Source organism: Leucoraja erinacea, chromosome 5 (assembly GCF_028641065.1).
Source record: "Leucoraja erinacea ecotype New England chromosome 5, Leri_hhj_1, whole genome shotgun sequence".
Lineage (NCBI taxonomy): Eukaryota > Metazoa > Chordata > Chondrichthyes > Rajiformes > Rajidae > Leucoraja > Leucoraja erinaceus.
This window is the reverse complement of record NC_073381.1, coordinates 13,852,737-13,876,973: the sequence shown is the minus strand read 5'-3', so window position 1 is coordinate 13,876,973 and position 24,237 is coordinate 13,852,737. Positions and strand designations below refer to the sequence as shown.

General features: G+C 43.6%; 1 protein-coding gene across 1 annotated transcript in view; it reads right to left on the bottom strand.

Moving 5' to 3' along the window:
- LOC129696930 (protein eyes shut homolog) overlaps positions 1–4,548 on the bottom strand; it is a 55,323-nt gene extending 50,775 nt beyond the window's left edge. Inside the window, exon 1 of the mRNA XM_055635041.1 lies at positions 4,010–4,548. Coding sequence (XP_055491016.1) covers positions 4,010–4,121 — 112 coding nt within the window. The 5' untranslated portion in view covers positions 4,122–4,548. The remainder of the gene's footprint in view (positions 1–4,009) is intronic.
- Positions 4,549–24,237: the final 19,689 nt, after the last annotated feature.

The window sequence follows — 24,237 nt, the reverse complement described above, 5'->3', positions numbered from 1 at the left end:
TCGTAAGGAGATATTAGAGATGCTGAAAAATAAGGTAAGATTGGACAGAAGTGTCTGAAATGTTGAAGGATCTAGACAGAGTGTGCAATACAGGGTTGTTTCCTTTGGCAGAGGAGTCAAGGACAAGCAGTCACAGGGATAAAATAACGGGGTAGAGAATAAAGACTGCATGGCAAAAATCCTTTTACACAGCTTGTGGCTGGAGTCTACATGGAGTGGGTGTGGAAAGGATGTTTCCAGTAATGGGAGTGTCTAGAGCCAGAGGGCATGGCTTCAGAATAAAAGGACGTACATTTAGAATGGAGATGAGGACAAGGTTCCGCATGGTAGGCTGCTCTGGAAGGTTAGCTCGCATGCGATCCAAGGAGAGATAGCTGAATGGATGGCAAATTGGCTCCATGGAAGGAAGCAGAGGGTCATGGTGGAAGGTTGCTTCACAGAGTGGAGGCTTGGGACCAGTGGTGTGCCTCAGGGTTCGGTGCTGGGCCCGTTACTGTTTGTCATCTACATCAATGATTTGGATGAGAACATACAGGGCAAGATTAGCAAGTTTGCTGATGATACAAAAGTTAGTGGTTTTGCAGATAGTGAAGATGGTTGTGAACGATTGCAGCAGGATCTGGATCGATTGACTAGGTGGGCGGAGGAATGGTTGATGGTATTTAATACAGAGAAGTGTGAGGTGTTGCATTTTGGGATGTCGAACAAGGGCAGGACCAACACAGTAAATGGTAGGCCTCTGGGTAGTGTTGTAGAGCAGAGGGATCTAGGAGTAAAGGGGCATGGCTCCTTGCAGGTCGAGTCGCCGGTAGATAAGGTGGTCAAAAAGGCTTTTGGCACTTTGGCCTTCATCAATCAGAGTATTAAGTACAGAAGTTGGGAGGTCATGTTGTATAAGACGTTGGTGAGACTGCATTTAGAATATTGTGTTCAGTTCGGGGCACCGTATTAGGAAAGATATTGTCAAGCTTGAAAGGGTTCAGAAAAGATTTACGAGGATGTTGCCAGGACTAGGGGGTGTGGCCTATAGGGAGAGGTTGTGTAGGCTGGGTCTCTATTCCATGCAGTGCAGGAGGATGAGGGAAGATCTTATTGAGGTATATAAAAACATGAGAGGAATAGATCGGGTGGATGCACAGAGTCTTTTGCGCAGAGTAGGGGAATCGAGGACCAGAGGACATAGGTTCAAGGTGAAGGGGAAAAGATTTAATAGGAGGAGTAACTTTTTCACACAAAGGGTGGTGCGTGTATGGAACAAGCTGCCAGAGGAGGTAGTTGACGCTGGGACTATCCCATCGTTTAAGAAACAGTTAGACAGGTACATGGATAGGACAGGTTTGGTGGGATATGGTCCAAGCGCAGGCAAGTGGGGCTAGTGTAACTGGGACATTGTTGGCCGGTGTGGGCGAGTTGGGCCGAAGATATTCCACACTATATCACTCTATGAGGAGGAATTTCATTGAGGTTCAAACGAAATTTGGTTTCTGCAGTCATACACACAAGAAAAAGAACCAAGACACAACACAATTTACACAAACATCCATCACAGTGAATCTCCTCCTCACTGTGATGGAACGCAAAGTCTGATCTCTCCCCTGCACTCCTCATTTTCCTCCCGATGTCAGAGTCAAAGCCCCCGGCGGGCGATGGTAAATAAGTCCCGCGGCCATTAAAGCTGCGCCGGGCGATGCAAGGCCACGCTCCGGGTCTTGGTGTTGGAGCCCGCGGCGTGCGCTAACAAGCCCCACGGCCGTTAAAGCCGCGCTGGGCGATGTAAGGCCCCGCTCCAGGTCATCCTCAACCCCACAACTCGGGCGGGAGAAGTCGCCGTTACGGAAGCCCCGAAAAGCGGTCTCTCAGCAGGGACCCGCGGGCTCCCGGTGTCACCGTCCACCAGATCTGTGGCTGGAGCCTCCGAATCTCTGGGGTCGGGCCGCAGCAGCGCGCCACGACCGCTCCCCACGTTCCAAACTCGCCCAGCTCAGTGATGGTAGTAGGTCCGCAGGCTCCACGACTGGAGCCCTAGGGCGTTCCGGTTGGAGGCCGCTCCCGGTGCTAGGCCCCAACCCGACAGAGAAAAGGTCGGGTTCTCCGTACAAGGAAAAGATTTAAAAGTGTCCCCCGCCCCCCACACACATACTCAGTTAAAAAAAACACTATAACTACATTCAAACGAGACAAAAAATAAAAAAAAGACAGACGGGCTGCAGAGGCCGCTGCGACGTGAGTCGCGCCGCCCACCGGTGAGGATGGGGAGGAAATAATTACTGTGTAGGGTCTTGGGTGGAACTAACTATGTTAACATAGAAACATAGAAATTAGGTGCAGGAGTAGGCCATTCGGCCCTTCGAGCCTGCACCGCCATTCAATATGATCATGGCTGATCATCCAACTCAGTATCCCGTACCTGCCTTCTCTCCATACCCCCTGATCCCCTTAGCCAAGAAAGGAAATATTTGATAAAACTCAGAAGGTCAGGCCAGCTGCATTTCTGTATTTCCAGCATTTTCTTTAGTATAGATTTCTGTCACCTGGGGTTATTTTGTTTTAATGTTGAATGCTCTGTGTTGCTCTGGTAGAGGGCCGGCATTGACACACTGGGCCAAATGTTATGTAACCGTGCCATGGCTCCATAGAATCCACAAGGCCCTCGATCACCTTCCAAGTTGCACAAGCACTGAATGCAGAGCAGCCCCAGCCTATTCCTTTCACATACTTCTTAATCCAACAGAACAGCTCGAGCCCGTTCTTTGAAAGAGAAATCCAATCAGTCCAGCTTCTTCTGGTCTTTTCCCATTGCCCCACAGGTGCTGCCCTCTCAATTATTCAGCCCTTTCTCCTCCGAAAGTCATTGTCAAGTCTGCTTCCTTCACCCTTTGCCTGGAGAGGTAGGATGATTAACGTATAGCCAGTGTTCCCACTGGTAGGTTATAAATAATATAGTCAGGACAAGAAACATCTAGGAGGTGGCAAAAATATGGACCTCGGCAAAAGGAACAATAAAGATGTAATAACTGTATGGGAAACAGAATTGATTTCCTTCCCTGTATATATATATATATATATATTTCATCTAGATGGAGTTGAAGTTGGTGCAGAGTATAAACATCAACAACTAGTGTGAATGATTAGCTTCTGTGCTGCAAATTCTAACTATATAAGGAATCTATAGCACACATTTGTCAACATGGAAACATGCCAAAGTCTAGTTACAACCTCCAATGCTTGCAATAATCCCTGCTTGCATGTAGGTGACTGTTGCTCCAGTGTAATGGGTGGCACAGTAGCGCAGCTGGTAGAGTTGTTGCCTCATAGACCTAAAGATCCCTGTTCGATCCTGAGCTTGGATGTTGTCTGTGGGAAGTTTGCACATTTTCCTTGTGACTGATGGGTTTCCACTGGGGGTGCTGGTTTCCTCTCACATGCCAAAGATGTGCGGGTTTGTACATTCATGGGACTCTGTAAATTATCCCTAATGTGCAGAAAGTGGATGAGAAAATAGGATAAGATAGAACTAGTGTAAGTGGGTGAGTAGTCGTAAACTACGATCGACGGCATTGGAGACCCTCGGACTATCTTTGATCGGTCTTTACTGGTTTTATCTTGCAGTAAACGTTATTCACATTATTCCCTTTATCATGTATCAGTACAATGTGGATGGCTTGATTGTAATCATGTATTGTCTTTCCGCTGACTGGTTAGCACGCAACAAAAGCTTTCCACTCTACCTCAGTACACTGATAATAAACTAAACTAAACTCAATGGTCAACATGGACTCAGTGGGCCATAAGGCCTGTTTCCATGCTGTAACCTAAACAATAGCTGGATTCATATCCTTGAGTTCCCTATGTTCAGAGCATGGGAGCGTCATCACCATGGGACTGCAATAGTCTGAGAAGAAGTAACAATATTAGGCTTTATAGACTCTCACTAATTCCAGCAAACAATAGATTAAAATAAATGAGCTTGATGACAAATTAAAATGCTGATCAGTTAGACGATTCTTACCTTGACCTTTCTGCCCAGTAAAGAAGATAAGGTTGTCCTTTGTGGCCTTGTCTGGATCAGCTAGAGTAAATTTTAGTCTGAATTCACAGTAAGAGCTGATATTCTGGATCATTGAATAAGCAATGAAGGAGGTAAAACCAAACTCATCCGTGCCGCTGAACTGTGGGGATGTGACGTTCACAGCTGAAAAACAAAGGAAAAAGTCTGTGAGTAAGCACGGCCCTTGTAAGGCCAGCTCAATCTGCAAGAGTATCTTCAACTGTGTAACAACAGACTGTATTTTGGATGTTCTTCAATTCTTCACCCTGCAAGGACATGCTTTTGTGAGGTCAATTGGCTCCTACAAGTTGCCCGTAACAGAGGTAGATGGAATGAGAATTGGGGGCACATTTTTAATGAGCATGTGAGAGAAAAAAGGTTCCATGTAAATAAGTGAGGAATGGGATTGGAAGGATTTGTCTGGCAGCCAGCATATACTTGATGCTCTAACTGGCTTCCATCTATCCCATAAGGAAATATGAACTTTGAGAAATACGAGGTTACCACGAGATGGCTTTTATTTCAGCTGAGTTTCTCTTTCTCATCACACATGAAAATGATACCACTGATGACCATCTTCCCCCACATTAAATGTCGATTCTGGAATTCCTCTCAAACTATTTCCTCTTCACCATTCTTGTCTCCTTTCAAACTTTCCTTGAAAATAAGCTCGATAAATGGATTTTGACTGGAAACATTTAACATTTCACATTTAAAGGTGACATTTTAAGAGTACAGAATCTTTATGTCCCTGTTCGGTTGGAAGGAAATCGTAAAAATTGTAAAGAGCCATGGTTTTCAAGGGAAATTGGACACTTGGTTCGGAAAAAGAGGGAGATCTACAATAATTATAGGCAGCATGGAGTAAATGAGGTGCTTGAGGAGTATAAAGAATGTAAAAAGAATCTTAAGAAAGAAATTAGAAAAGCTAAAAAAAGATATGAGGTTGCTTTGGCAAGTAAGGTAAAAGTAAATCCGAAGGGTTTCTACCGCTATATTAATAGCAAAAGGATAACGAGGGATAAAATTGGTCCATTAGAGAGTCAGAGTGGACAACTATCTGCAGAGCCAAAAGAGATGGGGGAGATATTGAACAGTTTCTTTTCTTCGGTATTCACCAAGGAGAAGGATATTGAATTATGTGAGGTAAGGGAAACAAGTAGAGTAGCTATGGAAACTATGAGGATCAAAGAAGAGGTACTGACATTTTTGAGAAATATAAAAGTGGATAAGTCTCCAGGTCCAGACAGGATATTCCCTAGGACATTGAGGGAAGTTAGTGTAGAAATAGCAGGGGCTATGGCAGAAATATTTGTGTCATTAGAAACGGGAATAGTGCCGGGGGATTGGCGTACTGCGCATGTTGTTCCATTGTTTAAAAAGGGTTCTAACAGTAAACCTAGCAATTATAGACCTGTTAGTTTGACGTCAGTGGTGGGCAAATTAATGGAAAGAATACTTAGAGATAATATATATAAGCATCTGGATAAACAGGGTCTGATTAGGAACAGTCAACATGGATTTGTGCCTGGAAGGTCATGTTTGACTAATCTTCTTGAATTTTTTGAAGATGTTACTCGGGAAATTGATGAGGGTAAAGCAGTGGATGTTGTGTATATGGACTTCAGTAAGGCCTTTGACAAGGTTCCTCATGGAAGGTTGGTTAAGAAGGTTCAATGGTTGGGTATTAATGGTGCAGTAGCAAAATGGATTCAACAGTGGCTGAATGGGAGATGCCAGAGAGTAATGGTGGATGGTTGTTTGTCAGGTTGGAGGCCAGTGACGAGTGGGGTGCCACAGGGATCTGTGTTGGGTCCACTGTTGTTTGTCATGTACATCAATGATCTGGATGATGGTGTGATAAATTGGATTAGTAAGTATGCAGATGATACTAAGATAGGTGGGGTTGCGGGTAATGAAGTAGAGTTTCAAAGTCTACAGAGAGATTTATGCCAGTTGGAAGAGTGGGCTGAAAGATGGCAGATGGAGTTTAATGCTGATAAGTGTGAGGTGCTACATCTTGGCAGGACAAATCAAAATAGGACGTACATGGTAAATGGTAGGGAATTGAAGAATGTAGGTGAACAGAGGGATCTGGGAATAACTGTGCACAGTTCCCTGAAAGTGGAATCTCATGTAGATAGGGTGGTAAAGAAAGCTTTTGGTGTGCCGGCCTTTATAAATCAGAGCATTGAGTATAGAAGTTGGGATGTAATGTTAAAATTGTACAAGGCATTGGTGAGGCCAATTCTGGAGTATGGTGTACAATTTTGGTCGCCTAATTATAGGAAGGATGTCAACAAAATAGAGAGAGTACAGAGGAGATTTACTAGAATGTTGCCTGGGTTTCAGCAACTAAGTTCTAGAGAAAGGTTGAACAAGTTAGGGCTTTATTCTTTGGAGCACAGAAGGTTAAGGGGGGACTTGATAGAGTTTTTAAAATGATGAGAGGGATAGACAGAATTGACATGGAAAAGTTTTTCCCACTGAGAGTAGGGAAGATTCAAACAAGGGGACATGACTTGAGAATTAAGGGACTGAAGTTTAGGGGTAACATGAGGGGGAACTTATTTACTCAGAGAGTGGTAGCTGTGTGGAATGAGCTTCCAGTGAAGGTGGTGGAGGCAGGTTCGTTTTTATCATTTAAAAATAAATTGGATAGTTATATGGACGGGAAGGGAATGGAGGGTTATGGTCTGAGCGCAGGTATATGGGACTAGGGGAGAATATGTGTTCGGCACGGACTAGAAGGGTCGAGATGGCCTGTTTCCGTGCTGTAATTGTTATAAACAGTTGCTTGAGGGTAGTTCTGCCTCAGATAGGAGGCATTCAAGAAGGGATTCAAGTGGTTCAGAGAAAACGTGTTCCCACATTGAGAAACGTTGGGTTTGGACTTTTGGGAGTTAAAGGATGGTAAGCCTTTCCACATGAAAAGTCTGCAAGCTAAATCTATTGGAGCTCTAGTTTTACAGAGTAAAACAGCAGGATAGACCAAAATGCATTGGCACACCACACATTATAAGTTTAATGTGCCATTTGAACACAATCTAGGTCTTTGAATCAAATCACCAGTAAAATGAGTTATATTTTAAAATTCAATTCAAAAATTGAACTTCTGTCTTCCAGGGTATTTAATCCTTGCAGTCAACATGGGGATTGAGAAATTCAGGCAAGCATTAAACCAGAACAGTTGTGATCAAACAGTTGTCAATTCCAATTGAACTGAGTGCTGTTCAACTAATTTATAGCTTGATTTGATGAGCAGCCAACCGTCTAATTTCATTCAGACACAAGAGATGAAGATTCTGAAATCTGGAGCAAAAATCAATCTGCTGGAGGATCTCAGTCAGTCAGGCAGCATCTGTGAAGGGAAATGGACAGACGGCATTTTGCATCGCGACGCCTCATCACCCAGAAAATTGGATACAAAATTGGCTCGGTGATAGGAGGCAGAGGGTGGTAGTGGAGGGTTGTTTTTATATTTAGAGGTCTGTGACCAGTGGTGTGCAGTAGGGATCAGTGCTGATCCTTTGTTGTATGTGTTAAATATTAATGATCTGGATGTGCAAGTAAATGGCAGGGTTAGTAAGTTTGCAATTGACACCAAAATTATCAGTAACAGAATATAGGCCAATTGGGAAAGTAGATGTTGGAATAGCAGATGGAATTTAGCTTGGACAAGTGCAAAGTCAAGACTTTTTGGAGATGAAATCAGGGCCTGACACACCCAGCGAATAGTAGAGCCCTGGTGAGTCTTGCTGAACAGAGCAAACTTGGGGTACAAGTACATAGTGTAGATTGGTTATTTCCTACTAACCAATTGTAGTGCTTGTTAGTAGTAGCTCGGCCTAATATGCGATTTATATTACCAAGAGCTTGCTTACGTAATTCAGTCTGAGTAGCTGCTAGCTACTGTAATGTTCTGCAGACCAATGCTGTAAGTGGACTTTAATAAATATGTGTTGTATCTTGATGTGTGTACGACTCGATTCATTACATGGTGTCAATCAGTGATTCTTACCTACTCCGATCAAGTTTATCGTGTTTTTTAAAATATTTCTTTTATGAGTCTGTTACTGTGAAGGCTTCTCACACTAAGACTGTCACCTCTGGGCAGCGCTCCCAGTATAGAATTAACCTTACAGACACCTCCTGTCGTAACAAGCATCCGCAGCCTTCTCATGCTCCGGGTCAGGAGTTCTGTATTGCTTATGGCAAAATTTGCAATTTCTGCAAGAAATTCAACCACTTTGCAAAATGTTGCTGTTCCCGTGCGACTCAATCTGTCCCAAGGACGAGTTTGCACCTGTTATAACATGAGCTTGTTGATAATGAAAGCCAAGAGCTTGAGGAGCCATCCCCCACTCAGCAAATACTCTCTCAATATAGAGAACTGTTTCATGATGAGCTTGGCAAGCTGTCCCTCAAGTGCAACATCGCCGTTGATCCCAAAGTCACTCCTGTGGTTCGAGAACCACATCGTGTTCCACATGCCATGCACGACAGAGTACACAATGAGCTCAAGCGGATGGTCTCCATGGGTATCATTGCTGAAGTTACTGACCCCTCTGACTGGTTTTCCGCCATGGTGGTTGCAACGAAGAAAATCTGTATCTGCATCAACCCCAGGTACCTCAGCACAGCAATCAAACGCCCACAATACCCTATGCGAACGGTAGAGGATGTTACTGCTCAAATAGGCAACGCATCTGTGTTCTCCATTCTGGATGCCAAAAGCTAATTTTGGCAGATTCCGCTGGACCCAGACTTGCCCAACCTTACCACGTTCGGCACCCCTTTCGGCCGTTACAAATTCCTGAGAATGCCCTTTGGCATCAACTCTGCCAGCAACGTTTTCCAGCGCACAATGGAACAACTGATTGCAGGTTATCCATGCGCCACCATTGTTGATGACATTCTCGTTTACAGGCACGACTTGGCTGAGCATGGCGCCAATCTGAAGAAAGTGCTGGATCATGCCAACCACATTCAGCTCAAACTCAATCCCCTGAAGTGCAAGTTTCGGATTCCGGAAGTTACCTACGCGGACATGTTTTCACGAGTGATGGTCTCAGACCAGACCCACGAAATGCCGGTTCCTACTGATGTTACGAGTCTACAAAGGTTCCTTGGAATGGTCAACTACCTGGGGAAATTTATTCCCAATCTTAGCGATATTTCTGCCCCCCTGCGGGAACTGACACACAAAGACACTGCATGGTCCTGATATCCACAGCATCAAAGAGCTTTCAATATCCTCAAGTTGCAGCTGGCCAGCGCACCCACCCTCGCCTACTTTGCTTTGGAGTTACCAGTAACACTTGCATGTGATTCATCCCAGTATGGATTTGGCGCTGCTTGCCTGCAGACCACCACCGATGACAACTACAAGCCTGTTTCATATGCCTCTCATACATTAACTGATACTGAACAACGTTACGCCCAGATTGACAAAGAATTGCTCGCAGTGGTTTTCGCCTGCACGAAATTCAAAGATTTTATTTTTGGGAAGTCTGTGGCTATAGAAACTGACCACCAGCCGATGGTCAGCGGCCTCTGCAGTCTGTCCGCCACCTTGAATAAACCCATCCCCACGCCGCTCCGGCCGCCTGCAATGGATGATGGCGTCGCAGCTGCCGAGCGTTTCGATGCTGCGGCCCGACCGGAACATTGTCTACCGGGAGCCCGCGGGTCCCTGGAAAACCGCTTTTCAGGGCTCTCGCAACGGGACTTCCCCCGCCCATGCGGGGTTGAAGACATAGCTGGCACGCTATCGACGCCGGGGCCCCATGCAAAACCGGCGAACAATAAGCCCTCTGAACAGGACCAGTTCTCAGTAATGAAGGTGTTGTATGTTCCAACTGATTGCCTAAGCATCCTGACAGAACACACGGCTGCTGATGAGACTTTACAATTGCTGCCCGCAGACATCCGGCGTGGCTGGCCAGATAAAAAGGACATGCACAACACAGCACCCCGCTCGCAATCCGCCCATACTTCCTGGTTCATGACGAACTGGTGTTACAGGACGGTATTATAGGCCACAAAGCAGTTGTCCCAGTCGTCCTCCGGGCCAAGTACTTCTACGCCGTACACAGGGGCCACCTCGATGTGGAGGCAACCTTACAACAGGCACAAAGCATGTTTTACTGGCCTGGTATGACCAAGTACATACGAGACAAAACTGAAGTCTGCGCCATCTGCAAAAGCCTGACGCCACATCAGCAGAAGCAGCCCTTACTGCTGCACCCGGTTCCTCCTCTACTGTGGTCCATGTTAGCCACCGATATATTTGGATGGCTTGGGAAACACTATCTAGTTCTTGTCAACTCTTATTCGGGCTGGTTTGACATTGATCTACTCCAAACCATCACATCTGAAGCAGTTATCCAGAAGTTGCAACGCCATTTCTCTGTGCACGGTTCGCTTGCACGCCTTCTATCCGACAACGGCAGTCAGTTCACCAGCCAGTCTTTCAAAAACTTTGTTCAACGATGGGACTTCCGACATATCACCAGCAGCCCTGAGTTCCCACAGTCCAATGGACTCACCAAACGGGCCGTCCGAAGCGCAAAACAGCTACTGGAGCGTTCTTACCTTGCTAAATCTGGCGTCTATCTGGACCTGCTCAATTTAAGGAACATTGCCAGGAATCCCATCCTGGGTTCCCCAGCCCAAAGACTGATGTCTCGTGAAACCCGTGCTGCCCTGCCTGTACCTCAGCAGCTTTTGCAGCCACAGGTCTGTCCTCCGCCCGCACTCCAGAAACAACTACAATTCAAGCGTGATGCACAAAAACAGTTTTTTGACAAGTCCAGTAAGCCACTTAAACCTCTCTCCAGTGGACAGGTTGTTCGCCTCCAGACCAACAAGGGCTATGGCCGTCTGGGTCACTTCCACAGCCCTGCCAAAGAACCACGCTCCTACCTGGTAAGCGGGATGGGGCAATTTACAGACGCAACCGTCAACATCTCCTTCCTGTGAAGGAACCGCGTCCTGCGACTCAGTATGCAGAGGTCTCGAGTTTTGTATACCCTCTCAGTACCGGGCGGACTGCTCCACTGCCAGAGATGGTGTCCCCCGCAGCCTCTGGAAATGGGACCAGGTAGGTAGGGTGATGAGGAAGCTGTATGCCACATCGACTATAAGAGTTGGATCTACAACTGTACACTTGTGCAAAATGTTGGTTGGCGGCCTTGGGGTTTTGTGTGTAGTTCTGGTTGCCACACTTTAGGAGGCACTTGATTACGTTTGAGAGGATGCAGAAAGGTCTCACAAGGATACTGATGGTCTTGACTTAATGGCAGAGATTGGGTAGACTTGGGCCTGTTTTCCTCAGAAAAAGGGAAGCTGAGAGGGGCTGATAGAGGTACACAGATGATGTCCTACCCATGGTGGAGGTGCAGAAAACAAGGGGCTTAGATTTACGGTGAGACGGAGAAGGCTTAAAGGGGGATCTGTGCGATACATTTTTCATAAAAAGCGTAGTTGGTATTTGGAATCAGCCATCAGAGGAGGCGGTGGAGGCAGGAACAGTAACAACATTTAAGAGGTATCAGGACAGAATGCGCAAAGAGTGAAGAATATGGAAATAATGCAGGGAAGTGGGAATAGTATAGATAGGCATGATGGTTAGCATAGACTCAGTGAGACAAATGACTTGTTTCTATGCTGCACTAAAATGTGGCAAAATAATCAATCAGCCTCAAACAAATAATGCTATACCACTGCATGACCACGATATAAAAATACAAGTTGTGTCATAAAGAATCATATTGGCCAGAAGGCAGCAATCAGCTCACTGTGCCAGCTCTTTGAAAGACCTATCAAACTTGTCCCAGTCCTCAAGCTTATTCTTTGTAAACGTAGCTCTGTAAATATTCCCCCATCAAGTTCTCTTTTGAATTCCCTTTTGAAAATTACTAATGAATCTGCTTCCTCCGCCCTTTCAAGCAATGAGTGCCAGATCACAACAACTCGCTGCGCATAAAAAATACTCAGCATCTTCCCTCTGGCACTTTTGACAATTATCCAGGCTCTGTTAAGTATCTTCAAGTTATTCCCTCCCTCTGTCTGGGGAACTAGTACAAAGTAAAGAAGCAAAGTGAAGCAGTGCTCCTTTGGCATTGAAATTAGATTATGGCAAATTTTAGCCGCTCTGTGTATTTATGTCAAGCAGGCGTAAGATTTTTTGAGAAGGCTGCAGAGGTTACAGAAATCAGTCAGGAGATGAGCTGAAGCCCCCAGTTTGTGGCTCTTAGCTTCATTAATGTGTTTGATGATCTTGATTTTACTCTTTAAAGACTTAGGGCCCATTGGGAATTGCAGCCTGTGGTTTACACGCTGCCAGCTAAATGTGCAATTCATTGAAAAAACACATTCAGCAAGAAGAAAGAAATAACGTGGGTTCATACAGTGTCTTTCATGATATCAGGGAATCCTAAAACAAACGCATTGCTTATGAAGTTCAATCATTGTTGTAAACTCAGTCAAGTCAACTTAGATACAGCAATCACTTCTAAACGGGTGATAATGTTCTGATCATTTGTCAGAAGAAAATCATGAAGCTACCGATGCTGGAAATCTGAAATAAAGATCCAATAAAGATGAAAGATGAAATAAAACTGATCAAGAGAAACACAGTTAAAGTCTCAGGCTGTAGACTAGGATAGAAAGGAAACAGGTTAGCCTTCAGATAATAGGATCATAACACATAGGAGCAGCATCAGGCCATTCAGCCCATCGAATCTGCTCCGCCATTTGATTATGGCTGATCTATTTTTCTGTCTCAAACCCATTCTCCTGCCTTTACCCTGAAACCTTGACACCCAATCAAGAAGAAAGGATGTGGGAAGGATAACATGGGCAAAGGTAATATCAATGGTCAGGCAAGGCCGGGATTGCCATGATGAATCTGCTATTTAAGGAGTCAATTGTTGAATAGATTAATGAGGGTAAATGGAAAGAAAGAATGCTGGGCATCAAGTTCAATATAACCAGCCATGCATGGTAAAGATCCACAAACCTTTCCTCTGCTCACTCTGCAGTTTGTGGATTGTGGGCCAGAAATGTGGCTTGTCAGGGCATCAGCTGAGAGGGAAAATCTGGACCTTGAGAGTTAGAGAGAGGAAGTCAAGGAGTTTGCAAGGAGGGTGGGTGGTGTGCGTGTGTTTGAATGTGTGTGTTTTTTTTTCTGGGGGGAGGGATCTGATATCAATGTTAAAATGCCTAGGGAGCGTTTGTTCCAGGCTTAGTTCCATTGGGGTATTTCGAGGGAGACCGAAGCTGAAGGACGAGTTTTGGACGTAAGGGTTTCCTACTTCTTGTGAGGGTCTGTGTCTGCTTTAAGGCTTTGCATAACTCTGATCCCACGATGATAAGTTCGTAAAGTGTCATCCAAACCTGTCCTGCCCTGCCCACCTCTCCGCACAACTGGCCTGTTTCCCCGAATACAATATGGAAACTTTAGTGGTCACAGTCGATACTAATTTTAATTTTGAAGTTTACAATTAGTTTTAGTTTTAGACTAATTGAAATTGTGTGGTAGTACACAGTAGAATGTCCTGACCACAATCTCTACAACAAGAGCTCCAACCTGCTTGATCTTTGTTGATTTTGATAACTTCACAGCACTGCAACCATTGGACAACAACATTGCAAACAATCTTGGCTCAGCATCAGGCAATGCCTGAAGTTGTGGAATCGGTGGCTGGGGAACAGCCACTTCTGATGGGATTTATTTTCATTCAGTTTTAAGCAACAATGGAAGAAACCCAGTCAAATACTCTGTGACAGAAATTAGATACGTTTCTACATAATTGAAGAACTAAGTACAGAATGAACATAAGTTATTGGTTTTGGATTCTCTAACCTCCAGCCGAAAACACACCTTCCATTCTAATAAGCCCTCACCAGTTTAATTAATCCCCCGATTTAAAGAAAGATTGCCCATGAGGTAAATCTTTCCAGTATAATTCTATCAAAAGCAAATGGGCATTCCTCATCCTTCACAATCTACAGCCTTTGTCAAATGGCCATATCGTGTGTCTCCAAGGCTCAAATCAAGCCTTGCTTATTTTATACACACAAAAGGGTGAGATATAGGTACAATCAAAATCTTGCTTCACAGGCACATAGACACAAATGACGTACAAAGCACAAACTTTACATAAATTATACAAATTCTACCAGGCAGTATTACCAAAAGTAATACCATATCTAAAAAACAAGTCTGTGGTAATGCAAAGGACCATAGCGTTCCATTGCTGAAATAGAATTAATGTTGTGCAGGTCAGTTTAAGAACGTGATTGTTATAGGAGAGTAGTTGGTGGTGGTGGTGGGCATTTCAGGCTTCTGTAACTACAGGCTGATGGTAGCAGTGAGAAGAGGGCATGGCCCTGCTGGGGGTGATTTTTGATGATAGATGCAGCCTTCTTGGGAAAACACCTCAATGGCCTAATTCTGCTTCCACAACTTATGAACTCACCTTTGCACTGGTGCTCTCTAATAATTCACCTGATAGAAAGACACTTCAAATCTCAATGGTAGGTGGTGCTATATTGTTCTGTTTGCTGGACTATGACCTCAAATCACTACAGTGGGACATGAATGACAGGCAAAAGTGAATCCCTGGCCAATGGCTAATATCTTGGCATTTATACCTCAGATTATTAGTTCATCATGGTTCATCATTGGCTATTCAGATGGGAGAATGGCACGGTGGGCTGACACCAAGGAACTCAACCCGACAATCATCGGTGCCTTAAGATAAAGGATGAGCTGAAGAAAGTGATGATTCTTTCCTTCATTTAAAGATGTATCAGTCTCACCCCAGGCACTCTCTCTTCTTCCCTTTCCCATCAGGCAGGTGGTACAGAGGTTTGAAACGCATACATCCTGATTCTGGGACGATTTCTTCCCAGTTATTATCAGGCAATTGATCCGTCCTCTCACCAACTTGAGCATGGTCCTGACCTCCCATCTACCGCATTGGAGACCGTAAAACTATCTTTAATCGGACTTTATCTTGCACTAAACTTTATTTCCCTTTTTTGTACACTGTGGAAGGCTTCATTGTAATCATGTATTGTCTTTCCGCTAGCTGGATAGTATGCAACAAAAAAGATTTTCACTGTACCTCGGTACAGTTGACATTAATAAACTCAACTAAACTAACTTTTATTAGTTACATGAATGGAGAGTAACTGCCCATTATTGAAGAAAACCCTAGGTTTAACCAATAGGAGCCTTAATTACAAAGAAATCTTCATAAACTTTGCGTGAAAAGAGACTGCAGCTGCTAAAGAAGATTCCCAACCCAAAACATCCTCTGTCCATTCCCCCCCCACAGATACTGTCAAGGCCGCAGCGTTTGTGATTTGCTCTTAGTAACACTTGTTTTTCTTTTTTATTTGCTCTTATCTGCTGTTGTTCCTTTGGTGTTTAGGAGAAGTCGATGCACTGTTAATATGTGGGCAAACCACAGGAACGACCCATAATAGCAGGTGTCATCTGAAAGCAGAGCACTTTGTTTTCCAGGGCCTTTAACTGGTAATCTAACTTCCGGCCAGATCGATATTTCACACATAAAGATCAATACAAGACATACTGCACCATAATATTTATGACATCTTAATGTCCCTTTAACAAGTCCATTAAACAGCCCGTTTCTCATCAATCAAGGAGAGAAATCGTCTTGTTTCATTAGAAATTGTGTTGAATTTAGTTCCACACTCTGCCTCTTTTTTACGGACACCTCAGTGAAATAATGGCAAGCATTATGATAGTGCCAAGGAAATTAACTGTTACTTTTAATCTCCTTTCCCTGAATCAGTTTGTACAAATTAGCAGTGGACTGAAAGCTACAGGTTGGTTTACTATTGTACCTTTGGCATAACAAAATATCTCAAGTATTTGATATATGGATAGGAAGGGTTGAAAGGTCCATGGGCCAAATGGGACGCCCATTATACCAACTTGGTCGACATGGACAAGGTGGGCAGAAAGGCCTGTTTCTCTGCTGTACGGCTCTATGATGCTAAGTGCTTCGCAGGGTAGACATTATAGCCAGAGACAGGATGTCAAGTATCCCTACAGGCTTTGGGTGTTTGCTACTAGCTAGAGAGAGACAGAACGAAATGCTGGGGCCAGGAGAACAAAGGAGCACAGAGAAAACAGTCACGTGATTGACATCTGGTGGGAGCAGAGCTGAAGGTAACTTTGTGGCTGTGCAGCATGTCCTTAGAAGATAAGGGGCCTGGAAGACATTTTTCAAAATAACTGCATAATGAGAAGAAGATATGAACAGGCTACGCAATTAAGAACTCTCTAGCCTGATAAGGAACGAAGATGTGTTTTGTCTATTCAGCTCTTGGAGGAATGACAACTTGAAATGATTGACTTCATACTCATGGGAGCTTTGGGTTAGTATAAAAGAAGGGCGATCTGAGACATCGGCATCAACTACCCGGGAACAACCATCGCAAGAAGCAGGGGGCTGAGTTGCACCGACCAACAGAGTGAATCTGGCTAATTCATTATTACGGGTAATTTCTGAGTCCAAGTCATGAGTTTTGTGATTTAGTTTCAGAAGTGATGTTGGAACAGTAAATTAATGAGAAGTTATTGGAAGTCAATGGTTTGCATGCATGCTTAAGTAACTCCAGTGTTAATAAAGATTAAGTTGTACTAAACATTGATTTATCATCATCAGGGGTGCAGCACGATTGGCAGCCCTGCCACCAGTCTGTCTGTTTTTTCGTGTTTTTAAAATGTTTTAGTGTGTGTTAAAAGTTTGTGTAAATTTTTTCCAGTTTGTTTTATGTGGGGGGAGGGGATGGGAGTTGGGGGAAACTTTTTTTCAGTTTCTTACCTTGCCGGAGATGCGATTATTTTCTGGGTCGCATCTCTGATCGCTCTGGATCAATGGAGCTGGAGGCCTCCTCGGACCGACCTTGAGCCCCACTGCGGGGCTTCGACTTAACATCGGAGCCAATCCCTTGCCTGGGATCACTCCAACTGGAGCCTGCGGACTTTATCATCGTGAGCTTGCAATCTCGTGGATGTCGGGAGCTTCAACGATGCAGAGGTTCGACCAGCCCCAACACGGGGTTTGATCGCCGGCGCGGGGGAGCTGAGATCCACCCGATGCAGGAGCTGATCGCCCCGATGTGGAGGGCACGACCGCCGGCTACGGGAGTCAAGATCGTCCCATCAACGGAGGGCTCGAGGTCCCCGACTGCGGGAGAACAATGAAGGGAAAAGATTTGCACTATTTTCGCCTTCCATCACAGTGAGGAATGTGGAGGATTCACTGTGGTGGATGTTTATATTAAAATGTATTTTGTGTGTTCCGTTGCTTTTATTTGTATGACTGACTTGGCAAATGAAATTCCTCGTATGTTGTAAAACATACTTGGCTAATAAAGTATTATTGTGATTTTGATTATGATTTAGAGTCTTTTGTTAGACACGTTGATATTCTATAGTGTCAACAACATCATCCCTGCATCCACCCTGCCCAGCACCATTAAACGCATGGGCAACAAGACCAACTGCTTAAGAATTCAGTTATCCTAACAGCACCTGTGGAAGCAAGGGAACGCTTGACGTTTGGGGTATCACCATCAAAAGCTTTGCATGCTTCAGTGAGACATGTTCTTATTCTTCTAAACTTTAGGGTGCATATGCCTGGTTTATGTTATCTCTCCTTGGGAGGCAATACTTCATGCCAACAATCAATCTTGTGAACTTTCATTTCACTCCATCTGTTACAAGTATAGTATCCCAAGGGAGGCGGCCCAGGTCTGTAGACAGCACTCCAGACACAGTCTCACTAGAGCTCTATGTAATTTCAGTAAGATGTCTATAATGCACTTTGAGGTGACTGATGTTCAGAAGAGTTCAATATAAATGCAATGTATCTCTTTTGTTTTCTTGCTTTAACCAAGATCAACAACAAAAGATCAAGCCTGAAAAAGATTTACTTTATATCCCTGCCAGGTGTAATGACAATGCACCCAAATTGCATCTATTTTGACTGCTGAGAATGTCTCAAGTAACCTGCAGGTGTGTTTGGCATCAGCTTGATCCCAATGAATCAAAGGTGCTTTAGAAAATAAGAATCCAATGGCAGCTGTTTCATTGTAAAACCACTAGACATTGCAAATAGGACATCACTGTGCAGAGCCGAATGATGAACAAGTGTTGCACAAACTATGCACCTGCAGGGATCATTACTGAAGAATGTATCACTCACGATTAACCTCAGAAAAACAATTGGTGTACCAGGAGTCACGGCACCAACACCAACATGGACCTTAGACAGCCCTCTTGTAAAGGAATGGACTTGTAAACAAGTATTTTTGAACTTCTACATATGTGTGGTGGAGAGCATATTGACTGGTTGTATCATGGCCTGGTTTGGCAACTCAAACGCCCAGAAACAAAGGATCGGGAAGAAAGAATAGGAGATTAAAAACTGCAATGTCCGTGTTCAGGATGAGTTTCTTCCCAATGACCATCAGGCTATAGAACACTACAAACTCCAACAAGCTCTGAACTATGAAATCCCTTGATTGCACTCAGGACTTCAGGCTTTGCATTATAACATTTTTTTGCATTATATTGTTTTTTTTTTACTTATTGAACATTTTTGTGTTTACTTATTATATTATCGATTGAGTACTATGTCTACAAACCTATAAGAATTTCTTTGTTCCGTTTCAGTACACATGACAATAAAACACTCTTGTCTCTTGTCTCTTGACTATACTGGCAGTATATCCATGCATCAATGTTAAAGCATTGATACTGAGATATCTTTAAAGATGTTAGTTACAGCACAATTTAATAAACTTGCCAGAGATATTTGCAAATCAAAATGTTTGGTGATTGTACTCCAACAAATGGTGCTCATGAAACTGTGACTGTTCAAGATAGAAGCCAATGTAAGAATCAGTGGATGAAGGCCAAAGTTCATCTGGTTCTTCTACCATTCAACCCGCCACATGTAACAAAGATGAATGGAGTCCTGATTGATCAAAACAATCATGCAGCATCAGTTTACAATGGACAATGAGGCAATGCAATAGGATAGATATCCAACACTGAGGAAGAGAAGATCATTTTTATCAACAAATTGTGTGCAATTCATTTATAACTGGATCCAGTAAGAACTCTATTCATCATTAATCTGTAATTTGTGATTGGCAAGATCAAAACTTCTTTCTTTCTTTCTTCCTTCTTTCCATGAAAACAACATATAGAATATTTTTACACACATTCTATCTCAACCCATTTTATTGCGTCTACCACTCAGCCACACCATTTACAGTGTCCAATTAACCTACCAATTAGCAAATCTATGGAATGTGGAAGGAAACTGGAGCATCTGCGAAAATCCCACATGATCAGTGGGAGAACATGCAAACTCCACATTGGCAACACCTGAAGGTAAACAAAAATGTTGGTGAAACTCAGCAGGTGAGGCAGCATCTGTGGAACGAAGGAATAGGTGATGTTTCTGGTCGAGACCCTTCTTCAGACATGTGGGGTGGGGGGGAGAAGAAAGGAAGATGCGGAGACAGGCTTCTCCTTTCTTCTTCCCCCCCCCCCCCCCCCCCCCCCCACATCGGTCTGAAGAAGGGTCTCGACCCGAAACATCACCTATTCCTTCGCTCCATAGATGCTACCTCACCCGCTGAGTTTCTCCAGCAATTTTGTCTACCTTCAGTTTTTCCAGCATCTGCAGTTCTTTCTTAAACATTAGGCAACACCTGAGGTCAGAATTGAACCCGTGTTACTGGAGCTGTGAGGCAGCAGCTCTGCTCCCTGCACCACTGTGCTGCATAAGTATCCTCTTCATTTCATCCCTGGGATGGTGGGACTGTCATATGAGGAAAGATTGAAAAGACTAGGCTTGTATTCACTGGAGTTTAGAAGGATGAGGGGATATCTTATAGAAACATATAAAATTATAAAAGGACTGGGCAATGCAGGAAAAATGTTCCCGATGTTGGGCGAGTCCAGAACCTGGGGCGACATTCTTAGAATAAAGGGGAGATCATTTAAGACTGAGGTGAGAAAAAACGTTTTCACCCAGAGAGTTGTGAATTTATGGAATTCCCTGCCACAGAGGGCAGTGGAGGCCAAGTCACTGGATGGATTTAAGAGAGAGTTAGATAGAGCTCTAGGGGATAGTGGAATCAAGGGATATTGGGAGAAGGCAGGCACGGGTTATTAACCATATAATATAACCATATAACAATTACAGCATGGAAACAGGCCATCTCGACCCTTCTAGTCCGTGCCGAACACATAATCTCCCCTAGTCCAATATACCTGCGCTCAGACCATAACCCTCCATTCCCTTCCCATCCATATAACTATCCAATTTATTTTTAAATGATAAAAACGAACCTGCCTCCACCACCTTCACTGGAAGCTCATTCCACACAGCTACCACTCTCTGAGTAAAGAAGTTCCCCCTCATGTTACCCCTAAACTTCAGTCCCTTAATTCTCATGTCATGTCCCCTTGTTTGAATCTTCCCTACTCTCAGTGGGAAAAGCTTTTCCACGTCAACTCTGTCTATCCCTCTCATCATTTTAAAAACCTCTATCAAGTCCCCCCTTAACCTTCTGCGCTCCAAAGAATAAAGCCCTAACTTGTTCAACCTTTCTCTGTAACTTAGTTGCTGAAACCCAGGCAACATTCTAGTAAATCTCCTCTGTACTCTCTCTATTTTGTTGACATCCTTCCTATAATTAGGCGACCAAAATTGTACACCATACTCCAGAATTGGCCTCACCAATACCTTGTACAATTTTAACATTACATCCCAACTTCTATACTCAAATTGATAGGGGACGATCAGCAATGATCACAATGAATGGCGGTGCTGGCTCGAAGGGCCGAATGGCCTCCTCCTGCACCTATTTTTTATGTTTCTATGTTTCATCTCTCAATCATGTATTGTCTTTCTGCTGACTGGTAAGCATGCAACAAAAAAGCTTTTCACTCTACCTCGATACACGTGACAATAAACTAAACTGCCCCTCAGTGTTCCTTTCTATCCCAGTCTGCCTCACATTCTTAACTTGCTTCCTGCTAACTTAATCCCTGCTATTCACCTCAGCCACTCCATGTGGCAGCTTGTTACACATCCATCTGGAAAAAGGAAATTTCCCAAATTCCCCATTGAAAGTTTTCAAAGGCCATCTCAGAATTATCCTCCCTAGTTTTTGTTTCCCTTGATGTGGAATGTCCTAATTCACATCTACCCAATCAAGCCACTTCATTGTTTTGAAGACCACTGTTCAGCCCTGACCCCATCCCATGCATTATCTTGCTCTTTGCTGGAGAGAGTAGCAATGACAAAGTAGCAAAAATCAAATCCACTGCAGATTATGTCATGAATCATTATTCTGTGCAGCTTTAAAAGGTAGGGCTCTGTAAAACTATATTTAATGCACACTCCAAACTTGCCAATGCAAAATTCCCTGTGACCCCAAGGGCTTTCATTTGGACATTTAAAGATAAAGCTTTGAATCAGATCTGTCGACTTCCACACTAGTAAAAACAGAAATACACAGAGCCCTGGAATAGATAACTGACCTTTAGCTATGAGCATTTTCTCATTAAGGCTAATTGGATGTGATTCCGAGGCTTCCCATATAACTTTCTTAAGCTTGAACACATCATTTGATGAGAAAAAATGCCATTTCCTTACATTCTCCTGGAGATATTGAGTAATTGGTATGGAGTCCTTGTATTAAAAGAAATGTATTGCATATATTTGTGTAGTGCAACATTAATAATTGGCATGTATCACGTGGGAATTATGGTTGTACTCTTGACACTGAGTTCAGGGTAGAGTTATTGTCTTTAATAAAGGGTGTACTATTCTATCTCCACCTCTGTCTGATTGAGCGTCAAAAGCCGAGAGGCGACCTGATTGGTATATAAAATTATGAGAGGCATAGATAGTGTAGGCAGTCTTTTTTTCCCCGGATGAAAATATCAAATATCAGAGGGTACAGGTTTAAAGTGAAAAGGTGAAAGTTCAAAGAAGATTTGTGAGACAAGTTTTTGAAGAAAAGACTGGTAGGTGCCTGGAACGAGCTGCCAGGAGTGGTGGTGGACACAGGCATGAGAGCAACGTTTAAGAGACATTTAGACGGACACGTGAGCTGGCAGATAGAATTATTTAGATTGGGATTGTGGTTGTTGGCACAGACATGGGGGTTAAAGAGACTGTTCCTGTGCTGTTCTATGTTCTATGTTCTCTGATGGTCACAGGAACAAAAAAGAGATCTGTAGACACTGCTCTGGCAACGTGTACATGTGGCGGTGGAGGAGGTTTGAGATGGTAGAGTTGTTGCTGCTGGAAATATATGTGAGCCTATAGGTGTGATGGACCGCTGAAGAATTGCGAGTGGCCGTAATCTCAGCATTGACCAGGCTCACGTTGCAGTCACACATCCAGCAGAAGGAATTTTACACTTCGGCTCACTGGTTAAAGAAGGGTCTTGACCTGAAATTCTTGCCATAGAGGGAGTACAGAGAAGGTTCACCAGACTGATTCCTGGGATGTCAGGACCTTCATATGAAGAAAGACTGGATAGACTTGGCTTGTACTCGCTAGAATTTAGAAGATTGAGGGGGGATCTTATAGAAACTTACAAAATTCTTAAGGGGTTGGACAGGTTAGATGCAAGAAGATTGTTCCCGATGTTGGGGAAGTCCAGAACAAGGGGTCACAGTTTAAGGATAAGGGGGAAATCTTTTAGGACCAAGATGAGAAAAACATTTTTCACACAGAGAGTGGTGAATCTCAGGAATTCTCTGCCACAGAAGGTAGTTGAGGCCAGTTCATTGGCTATATTTAAGAGAGAGTTAGATGTGGCCCTTGTGGATAAAGGGGTCAGGGGGTATGGGGAGAAGGCAGGTACAGGATACTGAGTTGGATGATCAGCCATGATCATATTGAATGGCGGTGCAGGCTCGAAGGGCTGAATGGCCTACACCTGCACCTATTTTCTATGTTTCTATGTTTCTATGAAATGTCACCTATTCCTTTTCTCCAGAGATGCTGACTGTCCCGCTGAGTTACTCCAGCTTTCCATGTCTATCTTCGGTTTAAACCAGCATCTGCAGGTCCTTCCTACACATTTCGTCGGCTCACTGTTCCAGATGTGTTAAAGGAAAAATGGCCTGGCATATTTTTGGTTAATTTATTTACCTTCTTCACAGAGGACTCCAGCTCTTCCATAAGGACAAATGCAGACAGGATCTCCAGTGGCTTTCAGCGTACAGCTCGCACCATGAGCACAGGGGCTTCCCTCACATCCCCAGAACTGACAGAGCTCTCCACTGTAGGGCTTCAGGCATTCACAGAACCAGCCTTCAGTATCGCTGATGGAAAGGAAAGCAGTCATTAAAAAAACAGAGAAGGCAAGAACATCTTAATTTGCAGGCACCCGCTGAGGGCAAAATGTAAAGGGAAAATACATTCTTGATCTTGTTCCTTTTTACATGCCGTATTGGCAGTCACAGTTTTAAGTTGTGATCTTTAGATTTACTTGAGGCTTGTTAGTAATTGGCTTTTTTGTTTCTGGTTCTGTCACTATCATTTAATTTCTTTTTTTGTTAATTTTTTTAAATTTTTATTAGAAGTAAAGTACAAAAATATGGTACCATAGGTACCTAATATATATATTGGCATGTTACAATTCATATACAGCTTCTTATTATTTTTATTTTAACAATAAAAAGGATACAGAAAAAGAATAGAAAAGAAATAGAAAAGTGTGTGATATCAGAAAGTGAGAAAAGGAAAATGGGAAAAGAAAGAAAATGAAGAGAAAAGAAGCAGAGGTAGAAGAATAAAGGAGAGATAGCTATTTGTTATTCTTGACCACCGTTCACCCGGTCCTGAAACGGATCATTTCTACGTTTGTATTGCACCATATGCTTGTAAGAAGTCGACAATTGGAGATCAAATCCTATGGAATTGGCCTACATTGTCTGTTGGGAGGAATCGCATTTCTTCAAGATGGGGGGTTTCCAACATGTTTGAAATCCACATTTTAAGCATACTATCATTTAATTTCACCAACAGCTTCCAATCTTTCTGGAGAGGGTCACCGTTGGATTTATACCCCTACTTTCTGGATCAGAATTATTT